Here is an 11,444-nt window from a genome sequence, read left to right on the forward strand (position 1 = left end):
AACACACACCCTATATATATATCTTTCCTGCGTGTCAACTCTGATGTTGTCATGGAATCATGCATGTCCTCAGATTAATGGGGTTTGTTGAGGAATTGATTTCCTTCCTCCAGGCAACAAAAATTAAGAAACTGTTTTAAAAATATCATGAACAAAAATCTCATTTCCAGATAAAAAAAAATAATTTAGCGTTAGTTTAAATTCAGAAGAAAATTCATTATAATTTTCCCTATATATGAAGAATTAAAACATGAAATAAAAAAAAGTTTAAACCAATTAAAGAAATTCTTTCTTAAAACGCTTTAAAGGCGCTTAATATTATATTATTATATATTGACTAATTTTTACTAACTAAGAGCATCTTTAAAAAGAATATTTTTAATACTGACTATCAGAGTGAACACAACTTAAAATTTGAATAGTTAACGATTTAATTATAACGCTTGAATAGTTTGGAATATAAGTAAAGTCAATTAGCAAATGCCTAAAAACTTTTTTTGAATTTAATTTTTCTAAAAATACATATAAACTACACACTTAATGTTTACAATTTTAAAACAAGATTTCATTAAAAGAGACAATTTCTATAGTAGATATTTTTGATTGATTACTTTAAAAAAGAAAACTTCGAACAACTCTATTTTAATCACAGCATTCATATTTATGCAATGCTGTGATAATTAAAGAAGTGTGAATGTTAAAGCAAAACAAATAATCCTTGTGAATAAAGAAACTGCTGCATATGATTCACAACACCGTCCATTCAAACAGTGTTTTTCGATTTAAAAAAAAAGAGCATGCTTGAAATTACCAATAATAATACGTTAACTACTAAACAATTTGATAAAAGAATTTTCGGCAAATACTTACTGGTATAATACTTTTTAACATTTAGAACATTTTTGAGAAAAATGTTAAACTACTATTATACATAGTGATCAAAATTAAAACACCCCTATTCTCAGCTCTCAATACAACGAACTACTCAGTGGAAAGGCGCCAAAATTGTCGAACATGCTATTCAAGCATGGGAAGACGGATTACGTGAAACGGTTAATTCCAGAAACACCTATAGATGGCACTGTACAACAAAATAAATAGGCTGAAAAGACTCCAAATACACATTTGTAACACATTTTATTCGAACGTATCAAACATTCAATCATAAGAACCTTATCGATGCAAGGGAAACTGTTCAATATGGTTCCTCAATATTCCTCCCAGAAGTAAAATCTGCATTCTGTAGATAGTTTGTTCAAATGCTGATCAGAATTGGTCGATTGAGATGTTTCTCATCTGCAGAATGGTACTGCCTTTCAAATCTGCAAGGTTACCAGACGTCCTCGATCAACAAGATTTCTTAAGTATTCCCAAAGCCAAAAATCGCAGGGATTAAGATGCGTAGAACGAGATGGTTAGGTTGCTGACAACGCACGGCTAATTACTCTATCATTAATAAAATGTTGAAAAAGAAATTGCTGTACACAGAGTCCAATGGGTGGAGATGCTTCATCAGGTAAAAAGGTAGTTGAATCAAGACATTGGCGCTATTGCATTTGGGGTACAGCAAAAGTTTCGAGCACGTTTTGGTACCTGCTGGTTCTTTGCGAAAATTCTCAAGTCGACAAACCTCTCGAAGTGCAGCTGCAGCATTTCCGCTGTTTTCATAAAACAACTTCCCAAGCAATACGCAAAGCCATCGATGATAAGAATGACACTTTCCCAGCTTCATGCCTTTTATGTCCAGAACACTAGCAGCAAACCAAGGGTTTATGCAGTTGTTTGTGCTCAGAGTGCGAAATTGTAGTTGCAATGACAATCTCAGTTTCTTCATTTTTTATCTTTTTTTTTCCATATCAGCAATAAAAAAATTAGAAAGGAAAAATTCCATACCGCATGTGGGTTTTTTTGTGATTATTTATGCCTTTTCAGCATATTTTTTGTTGTACAGCGCCATCTATCGGTTTTTCTGGAACTAATTTTTTTCGCGTTATTTATCTCCCCATGTCTTGAATAGTATGTTCAACAATTCTGGGGCCATTACATCTTGGTATAGAGAGCTCAGAGTAGGGTTTTAATTTTGATCATCCTGTATATATCATAAAAAAAGGAACTAGCCAATAGAGTCATTTTTCTTCCATCTTTGAGCTTGCCAAGATTTTCAGTGTTCATACAATATATTATTTGCCTGTTAAAATAGAATCAAAATTATTACAGATGTAAAGATCAAAGATTATAGGTAACTGATTATTCAGAAGTGACATTTAGTTCTTCGCTGAAGGTGTTCCAAGCGCATGTTTTGTACTTATCTGGTTGTCATCTATCATCTATTAACCCAATTACAAGAAGTTTTAAAACACACTGTATATAGCCTTATTGTATAATAGATCCCACCTTCGATTAGTATTTTTCTCATTTACCAATTTATTGCAAGTTTGATACAAATGGTTTTTTTTATTAAGATGACAAAAGAAGATTTATAAATTCTGTTTAATATGTTTTAGGTTATAGTGTTCAAAAACAATAGGTTCTTCAACTGATGGAGTTAGTCAACATTTAGGCATATGTTTATATTTCTATTGAACATATATAAATATCACATTCTAAAACCCATCCATCTAGCTGATTACGATTCTGAATTTCATTATTTCCATGCCTTGAAGAATACATTGATTAAAAGACAATCTATGGTATATATGATTCAAATATGGCTCAGATTTACAATTTTTGTCAAACCATTTGCAGTTTTAAATTCATCAATTTCGAAATGTGTTTAAATAGTTGTGTTTATATGCAGTTGGAAGTAAAAATTGAAAACGCTCCCACTAATAGATGTCTCCCAAAATTTACATCTTCGTCTTGAGCTTTTAACTGATAACGAGGGCCACATCTGAGCAATAACAAGAATATCCGAATTTTTATATCAAATTGGAAATTTTTTAAAAAATATGGCTGAAAATAGGAATACACCGATTGCTACATTTTTATTAGAAAAAAACAACAATAAGTTTCGATAAGTAAATAATGTATAAATTAATTGAAAGTTTCGCCACAAAATAACGCTGCAGATTGAAAATCAGATAGTATTTTCTTTTTAATATAACCATCCTTTATAGCAATAAGATGGCTAGTTTAACTTAGTTACATTATTATTCCGTTTGGGTATAACACGGGGGCTATATAAAAAGTATATATCATCTTGCGTACAGTAATGATGCTAGAGTGGTGCCACTGTGCACAGTAGAAGAAGGCAATTTAAAGCGCCTTTTAAACTTTTTTCCCACATTCGAGTCTATCAGTTGCTGCTTGCTGGCTGCTGGGTAAGGTGCTGTTATAAATTTTCTTCGGATTTTTTATTGCTCTCAAAATGGTTGAACGAGGTGATAAAAGAGACTGCATCAAATTTTGTCAAAAGCTTGGGGATTCTCAAAGCGAAACAATTCGTCAGATTCAAAGAGTGTTTGGAGACGATGCTATGGGGGTTGCACAAATTAAAAAAAATGGTTTCATCGATTCAAAAATGGCCTCTGCAATGGAGATGAACACCATTCTAAAAGACGCTTTCCAGGAGTGTTTTTGGCAATGGAAGAATCGGTGGGCTAAGTGTGTGAAGGCGCAAGGAGCCTACTTTGAGGGGATTAGGGTCCCAATTTCGTCACTTCTTCTCCAACCCTCGTAAGAGGGTTGTTTTGGGAAGTAATACCCCAGCGTGGCCTCAAAAGAATGCTAATACTAATTTGTTAATATATTTCAGTCGAAATGAAATGACGTGAGTAAAGAGAGGTAATGCTCAACTATTTTAAGAGAGTGCGGATTTTGCCAATACACATGTTCTTGCAAGTGTTCTCAAAGAAAGGTCACAAAGATTTAAACCCAATGAATAAGAGGGTTCAATCCATGCTTGTTTTTGTATGATGACACGACTTTCTTGTTTAGAAACACAAATACTGCAGACATAAGATGTAGCCTGCCACCTTCTTGCATAAAGTACGATGTATGATTACAGTCTTCCAAGGCATCTTGCATCGTCACAAATTCATGCGTAATGATGATACTGTGCTGCAATTTTTATTTAGTATAGGGGAAATAGGTTATTAATTCCTTTATACATGGCGGCTCATACTGTGTCGATTATCTTGATGATTGGATGGAGATATATGTAATTTTTGTTCGTCAATTTGTGTATTTATGAAGGAATTGATCTAGAGTATGTTTTCTTTGATGACATATTGCATCCCAAATCGTTCTCATTGCCATCAGTATTTAGAAAAATGTCGTTCAAATATATTTCTTTCATGGCAGTACAAATATCAAGAGATTGATGACACAGTTAATTTATATGGAAACAATAATAAATTTTTTCCGTAATATTTCTCGAAGGGGATTTTCATAATCTGTAATACTTTGGTAACGATGCAAAGCTCTCATTTAGATACGCGTTTTTTGGACAATTCGGACATACAGTCTTAAGTAATAGTCGAATGAGGTCTTTCTATGTTTCTAATGCGATTATCCTCACCCTTCTAAACAGGTTCAAATTTTGAAAACAATTTTTATTATTTTCTTCAGCAGTTCTATGGTCATGCGGAACGTCCAATATAATCCTTGTTTTGCTTGCACAATACTATTACGTGTTGAAATTCCAACACCAGTAATATCAGCTATTCTAATGGTTTGGCAAATGATATATATCCAAAAAAGGAAGAGTAAATTATGACCATTCTTAACCCAGAAATAAAGGTAAGAAGATATCATCTACTGATAAATTAAATTGTATCAGGACATAGGAGATTTCCTGCATACTTCGAAAGATTTGGAAGATTCATGCATCTGGGGAGAACTGTTTATCATTATTTAGTGGAATTCAATGAAATCTCGGAATTAAAAGAGAATTTAAAGCGTGAAAATAATGAGTTATGTACAGTATTGATAGTACCAGAAAATCTTAAAACTCTGAAACACATGAAGCAAGGTTTTTGAAAGTTTTAAAGAGTTTAGATTTTTTTTGTGGTGTGAAAATTTGGAGGAATATTAAGAATTTTCAAGGAGATTTTCTTAAAGTGGTTACATTCTTTTCGTTTAAGAGGATGACAGGCATACGGGAAGAGGAAAAAGAAAGTTAGAGATTGATCATTTTGTGGCTGGAGGCCAACCGTCTCGAAGAGGTTGTTAGTTTAGTGAATAGGCTTGTGTTATGCACGGGTTACGTTAAAGACAGCAGTCGGCCACAACAAATCGTATCGATATTTTTTTATTCAGTGGTGGCGGAGAAGGCAAGCGTTATACACAAGAAGATTATCCACTATTCTTAGAAATAGAACATCTTTGGTTTGCAAACTTGCAATATCAGAACACCAAATGAAAATATTCTTTTCTAACCGAAAATGAAATGCCCCCAAAATGACAGTCAAGTCACTGTTCTATAGAAAACATTCTCTTTTTTTTACAGTACACAGTGGCGCAAGAAGGACCAAATGAAAAACGGAAATTCTTTCCCCAATTCTCTAGAAGATCGCTTGCAGCAGCATCTAGTGGTGAAAGATGTAACTAATTTGAGCATTATGTAATTAAAAAAAATAGTCATTTTCTAATAAAATTGCAGCAAACTGTACAATTCTATTTTAACCCACACTTCAATTATTCATGTAAAAAAATGGGGTGATCATTTCTCGAACACCTTGTTTTATAAGTTTATTTAGATGACACTGCATTATAACTGTAATTCAGATAAATGAGAAAAGCTAATAAATGACTTTACCAGTAAAATTTTTAAATAGATTTGAAAAGCTTCTGTGCGCGTACGAAGACATCCTTGTCAAATCATAACCTTGGGTTGAACCGTATCTTAGACAACGCAGTATATGAATATTGCGTTGGTAAATGAAAATGTTATGTGGTATCTATTAGACACATAGACTCAATTTGGGAGATGTGTTTCATATCTTATTAGTCATTTACTACTTCCGTCGCTAAACAATGTTATGTACGAAATCGAACCAAATTCCCATTACTATACTGGGTGGCTATAATTAAAGTTTGACTTTGAAATGGTCATAAAAGGAAAACTTCTGGACCAAATGTTATCAAACTTGACAATAGTTTAAAGGATGTCATGAGAATTTTTTTTATTGCTAAAAAAGTTCAAAAACTCACCACCAGGAGTGGAAATGGCGCTGTATGCAATATTGTTAAGCAAAATAGGACATGAAGACACCGGTTTCAAATGTGTTTAATCGTTTTTGAAACGTGTTCCAGAACATGTTCAATGTGTGTTATCTCAAAAGCACTGTTTATGGTGATAATCTAAACAATTTGGCGGAACTGGAAGATTCGGTATACCGATGTGAGCGTAACATTCCCCCTGATATGCTAAGAGCTACTGTTGATAATGCACTAATGCGATTTAACTTTAAAAAATGGTATCCGCAACATTAAAATATTTTGTAACATGTTTCAGAAACGGTTAAACACATTTTGTACTATTTTGCTTAACAATAGTGCATACAGCATTTTCCCCTGGTGGTAATTTTTTTTTTTTGGCAGAAAAGAAATTTGCATGACCTTCTTTAAACCATTACCAAGTTTTAACATTTGGCCCAGTAGTTTTTCTTTTATGACTATTTCAAAGTGGAACTTTAATTACAACCATCCTATAGTTTAGAAATGGAAGGTGTTTCATAAAGGACACTTCAACTTTGAAACAACAGAAATGTTGAATGGCAATAATAGAATTTTTGGGGTTATCTGAAAACCTCTTATCACTAGAAGGCATCATTTTTTTTTACAAAAAAAAAAAAACATATCTGTTTTAAAAAAATGCATATATATTAAGAAAATTTTTAAAATTATTTTTTCGTGACATTTTAATGAAATTAAAATGGGGCAATATTATGATTTAAACTACATTTGCTACATTATGATTTAACTGTTCGCTACATTATGTTTAAACAATATTCCAATTCTTCAATAAAAATCCGGTTTTTTTTTTACTAATAAATTTTTTTATATTGCAAAAAGAATTTTTTTGTAGTATTTTTAATGTTAGAGCCATTCATACAATAGCCATTTTGTTATTTTTTCAAGTTTCCAGTTTAAATCTAATTTTAGTGTCGCTGTTGGTTTCGAAAAATGTTTATTAAAAAAAACATTTCAAAAAGGATTTTTAAGCGCTCATTGTTGCTCGTTGGAACAATCATGAGAAGTTTATAAATGGAAATAAAAACTTGTAGCTACATCGCTACACGATGCATTATATAGTTAAATGACTGCATTTCACACCATTACTACAAAACTGATTCGGTCGATTAAATTTTAATTGATCTTCGCACTTGATAACATCAAGTTAATATCGTTTATTTTTGAAAAATCGTACTTAAATTTATTGACTTCTTTTAACTAGTGTATCTGATACAAAAATACTCGCGAGACGATAAGGGTGATCTAGTTAATGAGATATGAGACAAATTCCTTCTAGAAATGCTTCTTGCGGAATCCTCTATTTGTTAAATGAATTCTATTAAATATGCAGATGTAAGAAGCATTAAAGTTCATAATTTTCTGGGAGATAAAATTTTATTTAAATCCTTTTACTATTGATCTGACCCAGTCTACCATACAAATTCTATACTAGAGAGTCGGTTTCTGTTTCAGATGGGGGGGGGGGGAGGGCATGATATAAAACAAGTTATTACCAAGGATGTCTTCGCTTTTAATCCTGCAACTGAAACTATTAAGTCAGAATAGAATTTAGGCCGCTGGATGAATCGGGTCAGTCGTGAAAGGGTTAATAATAAATCACGAATTCTTACCTAGTGAAAAGTTCAACACTAAAGAATGCATATTCTCCGCTATCCACCATGCCAAGATCATGAGCAGTCATCATTATTTCTCTAATTGAATCTGGAGAGGCGCACATCACAATCACTGGAAAAGAGAGAAAAGTAATGCTTTTAATAACTGATCATAAAACTTACACTTATTTTCGTCAGTCACATGTGACAGTATGATTTTTACAGAGACGTAAATACAAGAATTAAACGATTTAAGTAATGAAAATCTGATATTCGAATTTTCTTATGCTATATATTTTTAAAGTAAGGATTGTATGAAAATTTATCTTCGCAAGGTCATAATAATTAAAGTTACATGAAATTTTATCTGATATTGATTCTGACATGACATCTCATCCTATCATGCTTTCTCAAGATTTCGGGATAAATTAATTATAGCCAATTTGATAAACATGCTGTATGGCATGAATATTAATCAGTGCCATTTCATTCAATGATAATTGAGACCTTTCCCTTTAATACAGATAAACTGTATTTTTAATGTGATTGTGCTTAAATGCCGAAAAAATGTTTGTAAATTGCGACATGTATGGCGAAAAATATAATTATTCAAGACACTTTATGGGTCAGACTGTTTGGTCCAGAGATTCCACGTTATTATTTATTGGGTAGAAAGTGATTGCTAAGAAAGAATTTTTATAATTTGATTACTGGGCCCTTTTCTTTCTTTCGCTTGTGGTGAAAGCTTATAAGCCAGTCAACAGCTACGATACCCGAGCAATTGCTTTTGTATTGCGGTCATGTTACTGGACTGCGAACCACAAGGTCCCAGGTTCTATTCTCGCTCATCACAATCTTTCACACGCTCACTAGCCCTGATTCCGTCCGATATTGTACCTGATGTTCGTCACTTTTAGTTAGCAAGCTTTTAAACTCTATTGGGCATTTATTCAAAGTTGGAAGTTTTATCTTCCTATGATGTGAGCATACATTTGCCGATCGGTATACTCAATCATAACCAAAAGTCCCACAATGAGAGCATTGTTTGCTCATATTTCCTTTATCTAAATATTGAATCTATTTTTTACCTTTTATTGCCAATTTAACAGCTTCATGATGAGCTTTTTTTATTCAAACTACCAGATTTCTGCTAGAGCTTTCTTCGCCTTTTGGTTTCTCCTTCTGATATCGCTGGACGCCATTACTATTGAAAAAAAAAAACACCGAATAATGACGTTAACCCGTGTATTGCTTAGATATTCAAACGTTTGCTAGCCAAAGGGTGAAAAATTTCACAGGCTGCTATATCCTTCAACTCCAGGTTGGGCATCTTTAACATGATTAGCTGTTCTTATCATGTGACTCACTGACGTATAGTTCCCATGTTTCCTTATGACGTAATTTCCCTTGTCATGCATAATCACGCAACGTGTTGTTCGATATTGAAATACCTCTTGTGCCAGCACAATGCAAATGCATATTCAAAATTGATATTGGAATATATATTTTACTATGGATTACAAATTTGAAATTTGTGGAGCAGAATTTAACATTATTAAGGCTATATGAATTATATACAGGGTGTTCATTAATTATTGTCGTTGTTTCCGTACCTCATAACTTTCGAATAAAAAATATTACCCAAAAACCGATTTTCGAATGTATTCGTAAATTACAACTCAAAGAATTTTATTAATGATATTAAAGTGTAAAGATTGCACAATTTGCACTTTGTAGGCATTCAGCTGAAGGCGATTATGCATTCGTAAATTACACCTCAAAGAATTTTAAGTGGCAACGATGAGATCTTAGCACATTTGCAGTCTGGGTAATTATGACGTTATAAATAAAAATGGTGATCGTGCAAGAAAAAGTAATGTGTGTATTGTGGTTTTTCGAAACTAAATCTGTCATAACTACTCAACGTCGCTTCAGAACCACGTACAAGAAAGATCCTCCTTCGGATAATTCGGACACTTGGAGGGAAATCGAATTTCGTCTCGATGTGTTACGAGCCACGAAGGACAGCCATGTGCAAATTCATTAATCTTTTTAATATCATTAATAAAATTCTTTGAGTTGTAATTTACGAATATGTAATCGCCTTCAGCTGAATGCTTATAAAGTGCAAATTGTGCAAGCTTTACACTTTAATATCATTAATACAATTCTTTGAGGTGTAATTTACGAATATGTAATCGGTTTTTGCGTAATATTTTTTATTCGAAAGTTATGAGGTACGGAAACCCCGACAATAATTACTGAACACACTGTATATTAAATATTACATTTATATATATATTAAGATATTACATTATTAAGGCTTTTGTTACTGGATTTTATGCATTAATGAAATATGAATATGAGCACACAATAATAACACATTTTGAATTAATCATACACATTCACATTTCTGTTATGCTTAAAAATAATCGAAAGTCGATAAAAAATATTTCAAGAAAGAAACTATAATCATATTTAAGATTAATCGCAAATAAAGATGCTAACAGATAGGTTTTGATTTAAAATTAATCATAAACATTTCCGTCATGTTTATAAATAATCGAAAGTACATTCAAAATATTTTCAATTCAAACAACAATCATACTTAAAATTAATCGAAAATAGGTTTTAAACAATCTTTCCGTTGCAATGAGTAAACGTCAGTGAGTCACATGACCAGAACAGCCAATCATGTTCAAAATGCCCAACCTGGAGTAGAAGAATATGACTGCCTGTAAAATTTCCGTTACTCGAAAAATTTAAACAAACCGGAAAGCTATTCATTACTGTTGCCATAAACGGTGCGTCTAAAAGAAGAATTAACAAATAATATTGTTTTAAACTCATTTGCTGTTAATTTGGTGTTATTAAAACTTTATTTTTCTTTTTTTGTAAATTGGCAAAACAAACTTCAAATGCCAAAGGCCAAGCGACTCGCTATCTACCAATCACAACGCGAATAAAACACAATGTTTGCATAACACTTTTTACATAATAGAGAATCTTTTAATAAAAAAATAAATCTACATAAAAAATTTTTTCCTCAATGATTTCGGAGTATATTATTGTACAAAATCATTTTAATTCGACATTAAGATAAAAAGAAACACGTTGGATTAATATAATTTTTTTCGTATAAAATTTTTCCATGATTTTCATAGATTTTTCAAATGTGTTTTGCATCAGTAATTTTTCTTATTGTAGTTCATATTCATGAGTATTCCCATTGCAGTAATGTTATATATAGTTTTTAAGTCCATGTTATTATTGATACATAAATAAGGGTAAACTTTAAAAATAAAATAAAGCTAGGCGAATTATGCAGTAATCGTTATCATATTTTGTTTCTTAATTCAGGTTTGAATATCCTTTATTTTTTATGGTAGAAAGAAATATTATCTAATTTTTAGCTGCTGGAACAAAATAGCTCATAGTATTTTATAGAGGAAATTTTCGCATACAAAATTTACTGCATGTTTTCTAAAATAATTAGAAGATACTTCTAACTGAGCTCTAATAACTGTAAACTATATTTATAATCTATAAAATCAACCAGCATTTGAAATTAAAATTATATCTCATTAAAATCATCTCAATAAACTTTGAGACCAAACGATTGTTAAATAATTAAAAAAAGTTTTTTGTTGATTT

General features: G+C 31.8%; 1 protein-coding gene across 1 annotated transcript in view; it reads right to left on the minus strand.

The window, feature by feature from the left end:
* Positions 1-7,919, minus strand: part of LOC129957393 (atrial natriuretic peptide receptor 1-like) — a 97,027-nt gene extending 89,108 nt beyond the window's left edge. Inside the window, exon 1 of the mRNA XM_056069694.1 lies at positions 7,809-7,919. Within this exon, the coding sequence (XP_055925669.1) occupies positions 7,809-7,915 (107 nt within the window). The 5' untranslated portion in view covers positions 7,916-7,919. The remainder of the gene's footprint in view (positions 1-7,808) is intronic.
* Between the last annotated feature and the right edge of the window lie 3,525 nt (positions 7,920-11,444).

This window comes from Argiope bruennichi, chromosome 11 (assembly GCF_947563725.1).
Source record: "Argiope bruennichi chromosome 11, qqArgBrue1.1, whole genome shotgun sequence".
Taxonomy (NCBI): Eukaryota; Metazoa; Arthropoda; class Arachnida; order Araneae; family Araneidae; genus Argiope; species Argiope bruennichi.